Consider the following 19,598-nt stretch of genomic DNA (forward strand, 5'->3'; position numbering starts at 1 on the left):
AAATAAATAAATCTTAAAAAAAAAAAAAAGATTCTCTATTTCTCTCTCCCTCTGCCTCTACCTCCTCCCCCATACACACACTCTCTCCCCCTCTCCTTCAAAAAACAAAAACAAAGAAAAAGAAAGAAGGAAAGAAAATGTAACTATGTGAAGTGATACGGACATGTTAATTAGCTTGATTGAGGTGATCATGTATCAAAATGTTAAGTTGTACCCCTTATGTATATACAACTTCTGTGTTAAAACAAATGTGGCTTATACATATATACAATGGAATATTATTCAACCTTAGAAAGAAAGGAAATTCTGCAACATGCTACAACATAGATGAACCTTGAGGACATGATGCTCGAAGACACGTGAACTTAAGCCAGCCACAAACGGACAGATACTATGATTCCTTTCATATTAGGTACTTAGTGGACAAAATCACAGAGGCAGAAAATAGAATGGTGGCTGCCAGGAACCAGGGGAGGTGGTCATAGGGAATTTTCTAAGGGGTACAGTGTTTCAGCTGTGCAAAATGAAAAGAGTTCTGAAGATGGATAATGGTGATGGTTGCATAGCACTGTGAATATACCTAATATACACTAATGTACTGTAAACTTAAAAATGGTTAAAATGGGGGGGGCACCTGGGCTACTCATTACATTATGCATCTGATTCTTGATCTCAGCTCAGGTCTTAATCTCAGGGTTGTGAGTTTTAATCCTACATTTGGGCTCTATGCTGGGCTCCATGCTGGGTGTGGAGCCTACTTAAATTAATGAATTACGTAAAATAAAATAGTATATTCATAAGTCAAAAATAAGCAGCAATAAAAAATGTACTGGATTGTTCCCCCTATGAGCCACCAAAAAGCAACAAAAACTACTTCTATAAAATTTGGTGAATCTCAAAAAATTATATGGAGCAAACAAAGCCAGGCACTAAAGACTACATGCACTTATATGAAGTTTTAGATTAGGCAAAATAACCCATGGCAAAAGAAATCAGAATAGTGCTGACAGCTGGGGTAGGCATATTGCCTGGAATAGTAGGGATCTTTTGGGATCACTGGAAATGTGCTCTGTTGTGATCTGGGTTGGGGACTATACAGATGTATGTGACAAAACTTCATCAGTTGTACACTTAGGATGTGTGCACTTTATTATATGCAATGTATACCTTAAAAGAGTTACAAGCAGTATATACTCTATCTGCATATAATATAGAATTAACAAAACTAGATTATTAAATTTACCTAGACACCATTGCCTGCTGAGAACTTTGAGGTTCATTACGAAGGGAAATGAGCAAGTATTAGAGAGGTGTTAAAGACCTATCAGCCCCCAAAGAGACTTTCTCCTGGTGAGGCAGGACCAAGTCTGTCTTTACCATAGTATCCCCAGCACCTGCCACAGCGCCCAGTAAAGAGCTGGTTCTCAACAAGTAGATGCTGAACAAGTGAATGAATGCATGGATGGAAGCCTGCAAGCTGATGGCTTGGAGATGAGCCTCAGCGCTATGTCAATGCCAGCTAGGTGTCCCTCTAGTTCTATCTTCTCCGCCCTACCCCCTGCCCTAGTCCTGGTACCAGGGGAACCATACCTCAAGGAAGTCATCCCCCTCGCTGGGCAAAATCTTGCCCTGCCGCCAACGCTTGAGGAACCACCTGAGCTTCATGAAAAGCAGCAGGAAGTTGTGTTTGAACTGTTGGGACTCCTGCACCAGCATGTTCTTCTCCTGGCTCCAGAATTTCTGCTCCAGCCTCCGCTGGAGGCTCAGACTCTGCAGCTCAAACTCTCGCCTCAGGAGCGCCCTCTGCTGGTCCTCCTTCAGCTGGGAGGGAGAAAAGAGAGTGAGTGAGCACCCCCCGCTATCTTCCCAGCACTACCCCTTGCCATTCCAGACCTCAGATAAAAGACAAGAAAGTTTGGGAGGTGGCTGTTGGTGATCCCTGCCAGGGACTCTACCAATATCAGCTCATTCTGTTGAGATAAACTCCAGGGAAGAGAAGTTCATAAAAGCAGCAGCAATCACAATTATGGATCGTTGAGAAGTAGGATTTGAACCCAGCTCTGCCTCACTATAAAAACCATGACATCACATAATGAGCAAATACTGGCTGCCAAAGAGAGTTCACAACAACTCTCATATCTGATAAGGAACCTGGGATGGTGAGCAATGAAGGCAGGAAGGGGTGACCCATATGGAGTACAAAGTACATGCTGGGAGAGAGACTATGCTAATCCCTAGGAAATAATGCAATGTCATGACTTAGCAGAGACTTGGATGTGCAGCCTGGGAAAAGTGCTTCAGCTCCCTAGGCATCAGTCTCCCCATCTATGAAATGGGGACACCTCACAGGTGAAATCCTGAGAACTAAAGGACATAATGTGTGAAAAGAGCATTGCACAGCCCTGACATACAGGAAGGGCTTCGTACATGCTTTCTATTAGCAGAACTATCAGCTTTGATTAGTGGCCAGACCTATGGCCCTTTCTGGTACAGGTTTTGAGCTCTGATGGGGGCAATATGTCATAGTTGGGAATCTGAGGCCCAGAGAGGAGACAGGATTGGCCTGAGGTCAAACAGGCAGTCAATGACCACCCCAAGATTCCAGTCCAAGTTAATGCACAATCAAGTACAGGGAGGGCCAAAAGACTCAGGTTTCCCGATGCCCTTAGCTTCTGGAGCCTCGTGGAACCCTAAGGTGTCTGCCTTCAGTTCAAGGAAGAGAAGACAGAGTCGGTGCTAGGGTGAGGGTGGGGGGACACAGGGCACCACCCACCTGGCCCATCTTCTGGTTGAAGTTGTCGGCCTCTTCCTTGCGTAGCTGCCGCTCCTGGGAGAGCTGCTCTTGCAGGCCCCGGAGGCTGTCATGAGCCTCTGCCAGCACGAGCTGCAGCTCCTTGATCTGGGATAAGGATGAGGGACACAGACAGAGGGGGAGAACAGGAGGGGGACAGAGCCGTGGTCAGAGGACAAGAGTAGAGGGGGGTTCCAAGCTGTCCTTGGAGTACAAATCAGGCACATTGGCTGACCCTACTTCAGGAAGTTGTTATGACAATTAAAATTGTGCACATCAAATCTAGCTATTATTATAATGTCGCCTGGATACTTTCTCTTTGAAATACATTTGAAGAAAATGTAAGAAAGAGAAAACTAAGGTTGATTCACAAAGATGTTCCTTGTCTCGTTGTTTATCACTTCAAAATTCTAGAAACACCATGGATAAATAAAAGGCATTAATATGTGTGGTTAATAAGTCTATACATATGTAAAAGTCTATTCAACTTACACTTAAGGGTAGTGTCCCTCATTGCACGTATCTTATTATGTTATGCTTCAATAAAAAATAAATAAAAGAGGGACACCTGGGTAGCTCAGTGGTTGAACATCTGCCTTTCACTCGGGTTGTGATCCCAGAGTCCTGGGATTGAGTCCCACCTCAGACTCCCCACAGGGAACCTGCTTTTCCCTCAGCCTATGTCTCTGCCTCTCTCTCTGGGTCTCTCATGAATAAACAAATTAAATAATTAATAAATAAATAAATAAATAAATAAATAAATAAATAAATAAATAAAATATCCTTCAATAGAAAAACAGGAAGGACATGGACACATACACTTAAATGTGAACGGTGGTTAATTTGATCTTAACTTGCCTCTTCATATCTTTACGCGATGCTGCTTAGGGGGGCTTTGCTGTACTTATGTGTTGCTTATAATGACTATATAATAAAATCCTAAGAGAAAGACAGTAAAACTCTACATTTTGAGGGGAAATTGTATTTATAAGCATGTGTAGCTAAGTACATGTTCTGTTTAGACAACATTTAGGCAATGTTCTGTTAGACATCTATCCTGTTAGATGTCAGGATGATGACTAGATGAGGACCAGAAGGGAAGCTTCAAGGACAGGTCAAATGCTCTGTTTACTAATGTGCTCGCTGATGACACAGGAGTGTTCAGTTTGTGAAGGCTGTTTGAACTGTCCACTTACAATACAAGCGCTTTTCTCTGTGTTTATATACTTCAATTTACAAATGTTTTTTTAAGTATTTCTGGCAACACAGAGAAATTTTTATGCTGTCATGTTAAGCAGGAAAAAAAAAAAAAGGAAATGTCATCTGCCACTCCTACATAAAACCTTCCCAGGCATGGCAAGATGTCCCTCTGTGAAAAAAAAAAAAAAAAAGAACCCACATATTATCTGACCAATAACATGGAAACTTAGCAATGGCAGGTACTCTGACTTAAGGTCTATCTTGTATGCTTATTTTATATTAAAGATCCTTGCAGGGCTGGATACTACCTGCTGTCTCTGGTGTTCTCCTTGAACTCAGTGCCTAACACAGAACCTGGCAAATGCAACTGCTCAGTAAAGAGTGGCTGAATGAAACAATAACTGAATGCATGCAGGTAAGCTGGCCTATTTCCTTTTCTCGGAAAATGAGACCTAAGTATCTCATGTTGTGTTTTGTTTTGTTTTTTCCCCTTTATGCCATGGCTGCTAGGAAACTCGGACTTAGAGAGTTTGATCTATCAAGGGATCTTCTCCCCCTGGATACTTACAGACTGGCCTTCCTGGGACCACAAAATTGCCTTCTCATGGATGTTCAGAAGAAAGTGGTGCTTAGGTTAGGGCACACACAAGGTCCTCCATGGCTCAGGAGTCCCAGGGAAGCTCCATCCCAATCCATATGAGCCTTTTCCTACTTCAGGTTCATTTATGAAGTGCTAACAGAGACTTAGAAGGCTTGGGAGGGACTCAGAACCACCAGGAATTCCTCGGACCAGGGAATCCGAGAAATTCTACAGCCACCACCCACTTGAATTCTCCCATGTTACAAATGGGGGAAGATGCAGCCAGAGAAGGGGAACATGCCCAAGGCCACAAAGCCACAGTGATGGGTGCCCTGAGGCCCTGGGATGCGTCATCCTCCTCCTCCTCCTCCTCCTCCTCCTCCTCCTCCTCCTCCCCCAAAGGGGACCAGGCTTTAACAAGGCTTTTCATGCATTTAATCCTTTCAACAGCCCTCTGAGGGATCACCTTTATTGTAAAGGTAAGAAAACTGAGATAAGAGAGGTAAAGTGACTTGTCTACAATCTCACAGCCAGTACATAGCAGATCCATAATCTGAACCCAGTCAGCCTGACTATAAAGACTGCTGCCCTCCTGCTAAAGAAATGAATGGTTTCATTAAATGACATAAATTATTCAACTCCCAGTGAATTTTAGTATAGCAAAACAAAATCCATCTCTTCAAATGAGTTTATAAGCTTCCTTTTATCAGGCCGAGAGAATGGCTCAAACGTCCTTGTCTCCCTTTTAGCCCTTGCTGCCAGGAAGCAGGGAACGAAACAGAGTACTCAAAGTCCGTATCATCATCAGCTAAGCTTCTCCACGGATCACCCAGCCTCTGGGAGGCCCCAGCCACTCTCCTGCCCTCCCCCTTGCTTGATCAAGCCTAAACCCACCTCAGAGGCATAGGAATCATTGTCTTCAGCTCTGTAAGGCCTGAAGTTCCGGCTGGGGTCAGGCTTGGAGTCCAAGTCACCACCACGGAAGGGCTCTCGTATCCTGGGTTCCCATTCCGGCAGATCCCTGAAGTCAGGCGGCTGCACCCAGAGCCATAGGCAGAAGAGATGAAAGGTAATAATGAGGAGGGGCTCAACGGGTGCCAGAAGCAGCCAACCCTCCTGCCCCAGGGCTCTGGTCTCTACAAAAGGCTCTGATCAGCCACCTGAGGGCTGGGGCCTCAGTGGATTCAGCTCTGCAGCCCAGATCCAGCCCTACAACTACTTGGTGAGTCTCCGTCCAAAGGATGAATGAGTAGCTAAGTGGTGAGTGCAAATCCTGATCTGGTGAATGTCTGTCTTGCACACAAACCTTCCGAGTCAGCCTCAACTGTCCTACCACACGTGCAGCCCCAGCTCATTCCTACCTCAAGAAGAACCAAGGGTACATAGACATGGCCAACATGCACATGAGAAAATGCTCTGCATCACTTGCCATCAGAGAAATACAAATCAAAACCACAATGAGATACCACCTCACACCAGTGAGAATGGGGAAAATTAACAAGGCAGGAAACCACAAATGTTGGGGAGGATGCGGAGAAAAGGGAACCCTCTTACACTGTTGGTGGGAATGTGAACTGGTGCAGCCACTCTGGAAAACTGTGTGGAGGTTCCTCAAACAGTTAAAAATAGACCTGCCCTATGACCCAGCAATTGCACTGTTAGGGATTTACCCCAAAGATACAGATGCAATGAAACGCTGGGACACCTGCACCCCGATGTTTCTAGCAGCAATGTCCACAACAGCCAAACTGTGGAAGGAGCCTCGGTGTCCATCGAAAGATGAATGGATAAAGAAGATGTGGTTTATGTATACAATGGAATATTACTCAGCCATTAGAAACGACAAATACCCACCATTTGCTTCAACGTGGATGGAACTGGAGGGTATTATGCTGAGTGAAGTAAGTCAATCGGAGAAGGACAAACATTATATGTTCTCATTCATTTGGGGAATATAAATAATAGTGAAAGGGAATATAAGGGAAGGGAGAAGAAATGTGTGGGAAATATCAGAAAGGGAGACAGAACATAAAGACTCCTAACTCTGGGAAACGAACTAGGGGTGGTGGAAGGGGAAGAGGGCGGGGGGTGGGGGTGAATGGGTGACGGGCACTGAGGGGCACTTGATGGGATGAGCACTGGGTGTTATTCTGTATGTTGGTAAATTGAACACCAATAAAAAATAAATTTATTAAAAAAAAAAAAAGAAGAAGAACCAAGGGGGACACCTAACATGGGAGGAGTCTGCTTGCTTAAAAAAGCAAGAAAAATCAAGCCAGATCAACAGACTAAAGATATTATGGCACGATACGCCGTGTAGCTATCAAAAAGAAAGAGCTAACTCTCTCTACAGACATGGGAAGATCCCTTACACTGCTCTCAGGAGGAATATGCTCCCTGCAACTCAGCCATGCTCCTTCCGGTTATGCTGCCTTCACACAGACCACTCCCTCTGCTTAGAACACTCTTTCCCTGCTAATTGACCCTGCTGTTCTCAGCTCAGATCAGAGGCCTTCCCTGGCCTGGAGTCTAGATCATTTTCGTTGTTCCCAGAACCAAGTGCCCTTCCTTGAGAGCCCTCATATCTGTCATTTCACATTAAGTGGCCTGATATTTTGATTAACATCTTTCTTCCCCACTAGATGACAGGGGCCGGGGTGAGGCAAGAATCAGGTCTGTTTTTGCCTACCATGGTACCTCCAGCACTGACACAAAAAGTATATGAGCATTAAAGATAGCAGCATAAGCACATGAACCACTAGATACATTACACAAGAAAAATCAGTTGTGTGGCCACAGTACTTATCACATAAAATAACTTGGGTGAAAAACAAGTACATGAGAGGATACATACAGTAAGACTTAAAAGGGCACGCTATGATGATATGGTCTGGGTCTGACCCACTTGACACATACAGCCACTGAGCACTTGACATGTGCCTACTGGAACCAAAGTGCTGAAATTTCAACTGCATGTCATTTTTACTGATTGAAATGTAAGTAGCCACATCTGGCTATTGGCTTCTGTACTGGACAGCCCTGCTCCAGACTACTAATAGTGGAACCAGCAGGCAGTAAGAAGCAGCAAGGAGGAGGCGCTCTCCTTTTTATCAGGCACGTCTGAAACTGCTTGAATGCTATGGATTACTTATTGCAAGGATGCTTTTTTTAGGGGGAAGACAAGTACATTTGCTATTTTAGTTTTTCTAAGTTGTATTTTATAGACATTAAGCCTGGAAGTTAATTCCTTTAGGAAGCCATGTTTCTTGCCTTTGCCTAAGACCTGACTGGATCCTTTTTTTTTTTTCAATAATACGTGTTTTAAGATCAAAATTGCAAAAGAAACAAGAATAAAGAACAACCTGGCAAAAAAAAAAAAAAAAAAAAAGCCTTTTCCTCCTTTGTCCCTTTTTTAAATCACCCCTCTATGTAACAATAGTAAATTACTAAGTGAATTGTGGCATATTTACTAATTAAATCATATCCAATAATGAGAATGAACACAGTATGGCTATGTGAGACAACAGCGAGTAAAAGAAGCTGGGCCCAGGAGAGTGTGTGCTGTATGATTCAGTTTATATAAAGTTCGAAGATGGAAAAAAGTGCATCAAGAGAGGGGTTACCCTCTTGATGATCTCTCTTGATGGGGTTAGTGGCTACAGGAAACATGAGGAGGGGCTCCTGGGGTGCTGGTCATGTTCTAGTTCTCATTCTGGGTGATGATTACACCAGTGTGTTCCCCTTCGGAAAATTCATTGAGCTGTACACTTGTGGTGGTATGCCTCTCTGTCCTATGTAGGTTTCAGTACAAAGTTTCTAACAAAAAAAGGAATAGGGCCCGTGACTGGGACATCTTACCTGGAAGTCTGAGCCAAGGTCTTTGGCCAAAAGAATCTCCTTGGAGGGCCCCTGAGAGCCCAAGGCAGGCAGCGTTGAGAAGGGCTCCGGTTGCTCCTTGGCAGAGCTCCCGAGGACGCTGTCCGCCTTCCGTGTGAAGGCATTGAGCTCCTGCTGGAGCATGCTCAGCCGCATCAGGATGGCATGGATGAGCTTGGTGTCCCTGGGACCCTCGCTGTTGTCAGGGGCTTCATGTAGCCGAAAGTCAGCACACTCATTGTCCAGATACAGGCGGAGGCCGGCCGAGAAGCCGTTGGCATCAGCCACCAGGACATCGATGGCCTTGCTCACCAGGGCGGCCTGCTCCCTCAGCCCAGGCAGCGCTTCGGCCTCCCTGGCTCTGCAGAGCCGGGCAGCGTGGGGGCCGTGGGCCTCGCCAAGAGCAGCGGGCACACACTGGGCAGAGTCCCCAGCCTCGGCGTCCGTCTCCAGCATCGGCCGTGTGCTCTGGCAGGAGGCAAGATCACAGCGCTGGAGGTTGGAGAGCAGCACCCGGTTCTCATACTGCAGCTTCTTGACCTTACCACTGAGCTCCCCAATCTGCAGCTTGGCAGCTGCCAGCTCCTCCTGCGAGGGCTCACTGAGCACAGAGCAGCTGTCTTCCGACAGCGTCACGTCCAGCTCGTGCTCTGAGCGGTACTTGGCCAGCTCGGTCAGCAGCAGCTTGTTCTGGTCCTCCAGCTCTGCCGAGGAGCGTCGGAGCAGCTCAGCCTCCTCCTCCACAAACTGCAAGTGTCGCCGAAGCTCCGCCAGGCTCTCGCCGCACTCACTGCCACCCAGTGTAGAGAAGGCCAGGCGCGCCTCCGCACCTCCGCAGCCACCGCCGTGATCCTTCATGTCGTCCATCTCTGCCCGCAGGCCTCGGTTTTCTACCTCCAGCTCCACGATGCGGCGGCTCAACAGGTTAGCTTCCTCCTCCACCAGCTTCAGATGTACCTTCAGCTCGGTCTCCCGAGAGTGAGGCGCATCGGCCAGCTCCTCGGCGGACAGAGCGCTGTCCAGGTCACCGTAGAGGGAGCGGTACTTGAGCAGCTCCTCTTTCATGCTGTCGTTCTCCTTGGCGAGCTTGGTGAGCTTCTTGCACATGAGGGCTGACTCCTCCTTTGCAAAGTGCAGCTGGCACTTCAGGTCTGCACTGTCCTCCTGGGGCCCGATGGGCACAGAGACAGACATGATCCAGGAAGGTTAGCATCGCGAGGCTCAGTACCAGCCACAGCATTTTGGGGAGCAATAACTATGTGCTGGGGGTAGGGCAATGAATCCAACTAGGCTCTGACTCTCAAGGAGCAGGGGAAGGAGAGAAGGATACCTCCTTGACATTGCAGCAAAGATGGAGCATAGTACAGCCTGGGAAGTCCAGGCGGGCTTTCTAGAGTAGGTGATATCCTGCCAGGCAACTGTTGCTGCTACTACGACTTCCATTCCTACTAGGGTGTCCTCATTTGTAAAACGGTGCAATAAAATCACTTCCTCATAGAGCCATAGGGAAGATTAAATGAAATAATGCACAAGAAGTGCCTAGCACCAGGGCCACTTGAGGCTAACTGTACTCTATGCCTGACCTGTGCTACATCTATATATAGCACTTTATCTGTCAGGATGGGAACCATGGGCTCCGGGCATGGTTTTGGGAAGTGAGGTGAGTATCGAAGCTAAGAAAATGAAAGAGGAGGGTGGGGTTGAGGCTGGGGAAGAGTGGGCACCTCCAGGGACCCCCCAGGCCACTTGGAGTTAGGCCTCGGCCCTTCAGATTCAAACCTGCCTGTGGGGGCTGCCCTGGGGGCCATGGGGACCGTCAGGAAATACCTGCACCGAAGGCTTCTTGTCTGTCTTCCCCAGGGAGCGGGTTCCTCTTTTCTTCAAGGAATGCTAGAAAGAAATTAAAACATACAAACAAAACAGAAAGCTCATGTGGGTGATGTGCATCATAGAGTAGTCAAGGTGCCTAGAGTTCCACTGAGGGCCCCCTCCTTGCCCAGCCTAGCCCAGCCACATCCAAGCCTTCACCAGCACCAACCAGTGAGCCAAAGGGGCCTTCTAGAACACCCAGCGGGACAGAAGCATGTGAAGAAAGGACCCTGATCACACCTGCCCAGGGTTCTCCCCCTGCCCCTGCACCCCTACATTAAGATCCAGTTGGCCTGGTCCAAGACCCAGAAATCTGGGTTTCTATTCTTCTGTGCCTTTCATTCTCTCACCAAAGACTTCCTGAGTACCTATTATGTGCCGGGTGCAACTAGGCGTAGAGAACACAGCAGTGATCAAGCCAGAGAGGGTACCCGGGGGAAGATGCTGTGCCACTCCAGCCAGATCCCCTGCCTCCTAAGAACTGGGGTGCGTGTTCCCCTAAACAAGACCTCAAAGATGAGTCCCCTCCCAGTGATGCCATTGGCTGAGGACAGCCACCTCATTCAAGGTCATGTGCCCTCCATAGGGGTGCCCACATGCAATGACTGGTCCATGCCTCCCTGCCTCAATTCAAAACAACTATAAGTAGCTTTCCCAGCTCCAGAGATCCCCACAGGATTAGCTGAGGCCACTGGTATAATTGCTCTGAAGATCCTTGGTGGCATTATTCCCAAGGGGCCTCTTCCATAAGCAGGCAAATCTTCATTTCAGGGGGAATCCTGTCCTCATAGACTTTAACTTGGAATGCATACTAATAAACAAAATGCAAAAAAAATAACTAAAATTAAAATTAAAAATGCATATGGGTAGAACACATCATAATTACACAGGAGGGACTGCTCAATTTTTCACTATTTAAATTGTAAGTTTTCATGCAAAATAACGCAATAATAATCATAATTCAGAAATCCAGAATTGATATGCAAAGAAATTGATTTTTTTTAGAAATGGATACTTTTAATTAGATAAGCAAATTATTTTTTTTTTTAACTTTTATTTATTTATGATAGTCACACAGAGAGAGAGAGAGAGAGGCAGAGACACAGGCAGAGGGAGAAGCAGGCTCCATGCACCGGGAGCCCGATGTGGGATTCGATCCCGGGTCTCCAGGATCGCGCCCTGGGCCAAAGGCAGGAGCTAAACCGCTGCGCCACCCAGGGATCCCTGATAAGCAAATTCTACATGAAAAAAACGTACCATAGGAAAGTAAAAGTATAAACAATACCGGGGAAAAAATTGCAGTTTATTGCACTGACAAAGGGTTAATATCCTAAATACATAAAGAGCTTCATAAAATAGAAAACAAAAGGCCAACAAACCTATATTAAAATGTCTTAGAGATATGAAAAACTGTTCACAGGAAAAGAAAGGTAAATGGCTTATAACCATAGGAAGATGTTCAACCCTATTCAAGATGGAGAAATGCAAATTAAAACTACACCCTGATACCATTTCTCACCTATCAGATTGGCAAAAATTCAATCATCTGACAATGCATTCTATTGCGGAAGTTATGAAGAAGCAGGAAAAGTCCTATATCACTGGGAAGAATGCAAAATGGCACAAGTCCTATGAAGGGAACTTAAGGAAAGGTTACTAATTTTTGTTAAGGTTAATCATTTTTACTAAAGTTTCTTGATGTTTAAAAAAGTCACTCAGGGCACGCCTGAGGCTCAGTTAGTTAAGCGATCCACTCTTGATTTCAGCTCAGGTAATGATCTCAGGGTCTGGGATCAGATCCTGCCACACCCCCTACCATGCACTTAGTGGGGAGTCTGCTTGAGATTCTCTCTCAGAAAAAAAATCCTTTTTAAATGAAAAAAAAAATAAATTTTAGAAGTCACTCAGTTAGATGCAAGAATCTGCTGAACACTCCTCCCATGAGAGGGATGATTTATATTAGTAGTGCATAACTTAGGTTACTTTTGACTTTTCAAGCTCAACGAGTATTTTTTGAGGATGCTTCCAGGTGTTTGAATACATGCTTCCCCATCCCTCCACCTCTCACTCCCATCCCAGAAGGTGAGAACCACTGACTTAATCCAAGTCCCCACCTCGCTGAAGGTGGGAGAAATGTCCCACAGTAAATCCATAGTGACCTGGGACCAGTTCCTGACAGAGCTCTTGATATAGTTCCCAAGACTTGGAAGGAAAAAATATGCCCTTTGATGAGGGCCAGAGTGGAGGTAGCACAGTGGCTTTCTACCCAGAAGCACATCAGAATTACCTGGAGAAGTTAAATGAAAAATCCTGATGCTTCGGGTCCCAGATATTGTTGCAACTGGTCCAGGGTGGGTCCCAGGCATCAGTATTTTTAAATAGCTTCCCAGGTTAATTCTATTGCCTGGCCCTGGCTGGGACCAGAGAACCAGAGAAATGAACTCCAGCTGGGGTCTGAAGTCTATCTTGGAGCCCAATCAAATCCTAAAGAGACCTTTTGAAATGCAAATGTAGCAGGAAGACAGAGGCTGATATTTCAGACGCTGGGTGCCAAGAGCCGAGAGCCAGTATCTGAGAAGGGCTGATCTGGGATCTTTGAAAAGCGAAGGAGGAGGTAGGAAATGGGGTGATGCCACAGAACAGATCCCCCCACAAACAGCCCCTCCCACAAGTGGCGCCTGGGAAGCGGGTACTCAGAGGGACATCTGGGCATGGGCACGGAGTGAGGGGTGAGGTGGGGGTTCTGAGGAGAGGCTTGTGGATCTGGGTCGGCTTATCACAAGCTATGTGGGAGGGGCTGTGGCCTCAGCTGGAAGCTGACTCTGGCAACCCCACAACACAGAGTTTAGGATCCTGGGCAAACACCTTCCTCTCCCTAAATTGAGTCTCTTCAGGTGACTACAGCCTCTTCAAGTACTGCGGACTCCCTGGAGGGAGGAAATGGGGTGACAGGAAAGGGGGCCAGCGCACTAAGAGGTCCCAGCCACCACCTATAAAGGAATGAAATCATATAAAGTCTAACCCTATTAAAAAACACGGAGGGGGAGCACCAGGGTGGCTCAGTGAGGGTCTGCCTTTGGCTCAGGTCATGATCCTGGGGTCCTGGGATGGAGTCCTGCATTGGGCTCCCTGCAGAGAGCCTGCTTCTCCCTCTACCTATGGTCTCTGCCTCTCTCTCTCTGTCTCTCATGAATAAATAAATATTAGAAAAAAAATGAAGTACTCATAGTTGATACAACATGTGTGTATGATGGGAACATCATGCTACGTGAAAGAAGCCAGTCACAAAAGACCACACAATATATGATATCATTTACATGAAATGTCCATAATAGGCAAATCCATAATGGTGGAAAGTAGATTAGTGGCCACTGGGGGGCGGGTGGGTGACTGCTGATGGGTTTGGGGTTTCTTGTTGGGGTGAAGCAACTGTTCAGGGCCAAGAAAGTGGTGAAGGTTGTACAACTCTGAATATTCTGCAAAACCACTGAACTATATACTTTAAAAAGACAAGCATTATCATAGGTGAATTATATTTCAATAAAGCTGTTATTTAAAAAAAAAACCTAGAGCATGTTACCATTGTTACAAAAATAAGGGATGTGTGTGCATGCACACACACAGGATGGGAAAAGCCTGAAGAATATACAGCAGGCTGTTTACAATGAATATGCAGCAAACTCACACTTGGCCCTCTTCTTCCCCCACATTTTTTGGGGGCGGGAGAGGGACATAGTCCTCCAGCTTTTTCTTTAAATGTTTTTTGGGGGGCTCCTGGGGGGCTCAGTTGAGCATTTGCTTTCAGCTCAAGTCATGACCCCAGGGTCCTGGGATGGAACCCTGCATTTGGGCTCCCCACTCAGTGGTGAGTCTGTGTCTCCCTCTCCTGCTGCCGCTCCCCTTACTTGTTCTCTCTCTCTGTCAAATAAATAAAATCTTTAAAGTTTTTTTTTATTACAAAGTATTTTTTTTTATTTTTTTTCATTGTTTCTTTTTTTTAATAAATTAATTTTTTATTGGTGTTCACTTTGCCAACATACAGAATAACACCCAGTGCTCATCCCATCAAGTGTCTCCCTCAGTGCCCGTCACCCATTCACCCCCACCCCCCGCCCTCCTCCCCTCCCACCACCCCTAATTCTTTAAAATAAATATACAAAAATATTCTCACTGTAAATCTACATAACGCTAACAAACCAGAAGCCCCCCTAGCCATTTTCTTCCCTAACCCGAGGATGACCACAGCTGACAGCTAGCTGGAGCTCCTTCTCAACCTCTGGGTCTGTGTTTAAAATACTGAAATAGATGGTGCTCTTTTAGACTTTTTTTCCTTCCTATGTTTACTTGACTCTGTGATCTTTGATTTTTATAATAAGCACCTTAGTCAGAAGGAAACCCCAAACATCTAGCATTTTTAAGAAGTCTGTGTTCCTCCTACATTATTCTGCATGTTACAGAAACCATGGATACAATATAATCCCATCTTTATTTTCTAAAAATACAAAGAGAAATACACATTGTATGAACAGAGAGGAAGGCCTAAAAAGATAGAAACCAACCTGCTAACCATGGGTTAAGCTGAGTCAGGAGCAAAACTGAGAGAGATAGTTAAGAGAGGCTTCCTTCTTCTATTTTATATAGGTTTACTATTTCTTTTCTTTTTTTTTTTTTTTTAAGATTTTATTCATTCATTCATGAGAAACACAGAGAGACAGAGAGAGAGACAGAGAGAGAGAGAGGCAGAGAAACAGGCAGAGGGAGAAGCAGGCTCCATGCAGGGAGCCCGACATGGGACTAGATCCCGGGTCTCCAGGATCGTGCCCTGGGCTGAAGGCAGGCGCCAAACCAATGAGCCACCTGGGCTGCCCAGGTTTATTATTTCTATTATTTTTTGGATAACACATTCACATTGTTCAAACTTCAAAAAACCACTAAAGATGGTAGGTAGGCAAAATGGGTGGAAGGGGACTGAGAGACACAGGCCTCCATTACGGAATGAATAGATCTCGAGGATGAAAGGTACAGCATGGGGAATACAGTCAATGGTATTATAATAGGGTTGCACAGTAACAGCTGGTAGCTACACTTGTGAGCACAGCATAATGTGCTGTGACTTGTTGAATCACCATGTTGTACACCTGAAACTAATGTAATGTTGTGTGTCAACTATACTTCAAAAAAAAAAAAAAAATCACAAAAGGAATACAATGAATCCAAGTCACCAGTTTTCCTGCCAGAGGCAACCCATACAACTAGAGTCTGATGTAGCCATCCTTAGTGGTAGTCTAGACCTAACACTTGTGTGCCTTTTTTTCTTTTTTTAAAGATTTTATTTATTTATTCATGAGAGACAATAGAGAGGTAGAGACATAGGCAAAGGGAAAAGCAGGCTTCCAGCAGGGAGCCTGATTTGGGACTCAATCCCAGGACCCCGGGATCACGACCTGAGCCAAAGGCAGATGCTCAACCACTAAGACACCCAGGTGCCCCTATTTATGTGCTTTTGTAATAATATTTTTGCTTCACTGAGCTTATGTTAGGGGAAAAAATGCATATGTACATTTCTTTTTTTTTTTAAGAGTTTATTTATTCATGAGAGACACACAAAGAGAGAGAGAGAGAGGCAGAGACATAGGCAGAGGGAGAAGCAGGCTCCCTGTGTACAGCCCAATGTGGGACTCAATCCCAGGACCCCAGGATCACAACCTGAGCCAAAGGCAGAGAGTCAACCACTGAGCCACCCAGATGTCCCTATACAAATGCATTTCAATATGTGTATGCATAAAATAGGAAAATGTACTGCAAATATATGCCCCTCCCACCCAAATAATAATTTGGTAATTACTCAGAGTAACTCCCTCTAAATAGTGGATTACAGGAGTGCCTGGGTGGCCCAGTTGGTTGAGCATCTACCTTGGGCTCAGGTCATGATCACAGGGTCCTGGGATCAAGCCCCACATTGGGCTCCCTCCTCAACAGGAAGCTTGTTTTCCCTCTCCCCGCCTGCTTATGCTCTTTCTCGCTATCTCTCTCTTTCTCTCTCAAATAAATAAAATCTTTATAAATAAATAGTAGATTACAGATGAATTTTTCCTCCTTATGACTCACTTGTACTTTCTACTAGTCTTTCTCTATTAAGATATATAACCTGTTGGGGGGAGGGGGAAAATCATAATGAGATGTTTTTAATATGCTTTTCCAAGAAAACTCACTGGACACCTTTCCAAGTGGCAGAGAATAAGCTCTGGGTGGCATGAATCTTATCAGGAAGGGAGGGCAGTGGACAGAGAAGAGGGGCCAGAGCCGCAAACCCTTTCAAGACCAGAGTAACTCCAGCCTTTTCCGGGGGGAATTGACCCTTCCTGCCACCTCATCTAAGCCATGTGGGCTCCCACACTACTCTTTGGCTCTGGAGGGAAAACAAGGCAGGCTCACAGAGCACAGAGACTTCCTCCTCTCTGCAGGGCAGCAGCTGGCCAGGCGGCCTGGGGGGCTATGGTGCCCCTCCAGGGAGCCAGGGCCTGTCAGAGCCCCTTTGTGGAGGCCCCAGGGGCAGATGTTCTGGCCCCAGGCCTCTGGAGAGTGGGAAGGAAGGGGCAAGGGAGGACAGTCCCAGGCACCAACAAGAATGCCGGTTGCTAGGTGACGGACCCCAAGGGCACATTCTTTGGCTTGGCACACATTAGGGGCTTCTCCACCTACCAGCAACTCACAAGGCTACCTTTGAGCAGCCAGGGTGGTGCCTCTAAGCATCCTTGGTCTACCGGCTTCTAGTAGGAGCATGAGCTCTGTCCTTTGTCCTTCTCCAGAAAACTAGTAGATTGTGTCCAGCATGCACAGAAAGGCTGCCTGAGACCAGCTCCGGAGGGGCCCCCAGCTCTCTAACACGTTGCCTGCTTCCATGCTGCCAGGAAACAAAGATCAACCTTCAAGGAATAAAGTGAACCTTCTGCCAAAACAGCTGGGCAGATTTTCACCAAATATGGAAGGGATATTTGAAAGGGTCTCACTGAAAACACAGACTGTGCTATGTGTACAAAATTGACTCTAGAGGGGACCTGGGGTGCATCTCAAAGACTGCAGCATTCTTCCTCCAGAGCAGCTGAAGCAGCTAGAGGCTGAGTGGCTCCAGGCTGGGGGAGACACCCTCTGGGGGAGGAAGCAAAAACTGGTTTAGACGTGAGCCCCAAAGCAGAAGTTGCCAGGACACACAGCACCAATTGCAGGCATCGATTTCCAATGTAACTGCTCCTTCCAGGGACAAGGGTAGCTTATACAGACAGTGCTTTGCTAAGTAGGCAAAAGAAACGAATCTCTTTAAAGTAAATGCTACTCTGGACCCACAGCCATGTAGGAGTTGTAAGGGAAACGAGGATAATCAGTATTCACCGAGCACACTTTACCTGCTTGTCTCTGAGAAGTAGGGATTCATATTCCTGTTCTACCTTTTTAAAGATTTTATTTATTTATTCATGAAAGACACACAGAGAGAGGCAGAGACAGAGGCAGAGGGAGAAGCAAGCTCCATGCAGGGAGCCCGATGTGGGACTCGATGCCGAGACCACGGGATCACACCCTGAGCTGAAGGTAGATGCTCAACCATTGAGCCACCCAGGTGTCCCATATTCCTGTTTTATAAATGAACAAACTGAGCCCTGGAGTAGTTATACAATTTGTCCAGCATTACAAGTAAGTAAGTGGCAAAGCCAGAATTCAAACTCAGGCCCATATGACCCCAAATTCAAGTTTGCCCTGCATCACATAGACCACTACCCAGCTGCATCAGATGACACCACCAGCAGAATCAAGATTTGAACCTAGGTGATCTAATGTCATGGTCAGTACCCATCAGAGCAGAAAGCAGGACAAAAAGCCTGTGCCAGAGACAGAGATACTCAGCTCCTTTGGAGGTTTTGAAAACAGGTAGGGCCCTAGGAAGGTACCTGGATAGGGCATGGAGGGTGGGGCAATACCCACCAGCCAGTGTGACTTTGGGAGATAGAGTCCTGGGTTAGAATCCCATCTTGGTCTTTTCCCCAGTCCCATCCATATGAAGCAGGCCACTCATTGGTATACACACAAGAGAACTGAAAACATATCTTCATACAAAACCTGTACTCAAATGTTCATAGCAGCATTATTACACTAGTCAAAACGCGGAAACAATCCAAATGTCCATCAACTGATGAGGGGACAAACAAAATGTACATCCATACACTGGATTATTATTTGACCACAAAAAGGAAAGAAGTACTGACACATACATGTCAACACAGATGAACCTTAAAGTCATGATGCTGCGTGAAAGAAGCCAGTCACAAAAAAATCACATATTGCATGATTCCATTTGTATGAAATGTCCAGAACAGGCAAATCCACAGAGTGGAGATTAGCAGTTGCGGGGAGCTGGAGGGCAGGGGGCACAGGAAGGGACCACTGGCAGGTACGGGGTTTCTTTTGGGGACAATGGAAATATTCTAGACTTAGATCATAGTGACAGATATACAACATTATGAATATATCAAAAACCATGAAATTTGACATTTTAAAATGGTGAATTTTATAGTATGTGAATCATATCACAGTTAAACTATTGTCAAAAAGAATGCCACCTGTAAAATGAAGATAACAACACTAGGTATGTAGGGAAGCTGCTGGTTTCACAACAGGAGGAGGTACATAAAATGCCTGGTGCGGTGCCTGGTACAGAGCAAGCACTCACACACAGCAGCTATATTCTAATACATCACATCAACACTCGTATTGGCTTTCTGCCTAAAATACAAGAACGGGGGAATGATACTGAACAAGGGGGAGGCTGGTGTTACGATTCTTGAGCTGCAACCCAGCTGGGCAACAGTGCCACTGCAAAGTGCAGCTAGGGCTGGCCACCCTCCCTTCTCTGGGGGGGGGGGGGGGGGCGGAGAGTGATCTCCATGGCAACCACATCAGCTCAGGCCAGGGGCTCCTGTTCCCAGCTGGGTGACAGTATCGCCACAGCAACCTGTCAGGATGGCAAAGGCAGATGTAGATGAGACTCCAGCAGCTCTTGCAAAATTGCTAAGGGACCCTCATCTCCATGGAAACCATGTCAGGAAGGAGGTGGGGGTGGGGGGAGAAGGCAATCAGCAAATAAACACAGGGCCATGCCCCCTTGCCCAGATCCTGAGACACCAAAGAGCATGCCAGGGAGGGCCAGATGTGCCTTGTTGACATTGCCTTCAAAGGGGAAGTGAACCAGTATTTCTGGAGCACCTACTGTGTGCCTGGCACCACACAGGG

At 46.1% G+C, this 19,598-nt stretch overlaps 1 protein-coding gene across 2 annotated transcripts in view; it reads right to left on the minus strand.

Moving 5' to 3' along the window:
- The window catches only part of MTCL2 (microtubule crosslinking factor 2), a 76,250-nt gene that overhangs the window by 24,716 nt on the left and 31,936 nt on the right, over positions 1 to 19,598 (minus strand). For both annotated transcript variants that reach the window (XM_077873033.1, XM_077873032.1), the window contains exons 4-8: positions 10,275 to 10,337; positions 8,430 to 9,611; positions 5,466 to 5,606; positions 2,774 to 2,899; positions 1,591 to 1,821 (exon numbers count right to left, since the gene is read on the minus strand). In XM_077873033.1, coding sequence (XP_077729159.1) covers positions 1,591 to 1,821; positions 2,774 to 2,899; positions 5,466 to 5,606; positions 8,430 to 9,611; positions 10,275 to 10,337 — 1,743 coding nt within the window. The remainder of the gene's footprint in view (positions 1 to 1,590; positions 1,822 to 2,773; positions 2,900 to 5,465; positions 5,607 to 8,429; positions 9,612 to 10,274; positions 10,338 to 19,598) is intronic.

The sequence above is a fragment of the Canis aureus genome, chromosome 26 (assembly GCF_053574225.1).
Source record: "Canis aureus isolate CA01 chromosome 26, VMU_Caureus_v.1.0, whole genome shotgun sequence".
NCBI lineage: Eukaryota > Metazoa > Chordata > Mammalia > Carnivora > Canidae > Canis > Canis aureus.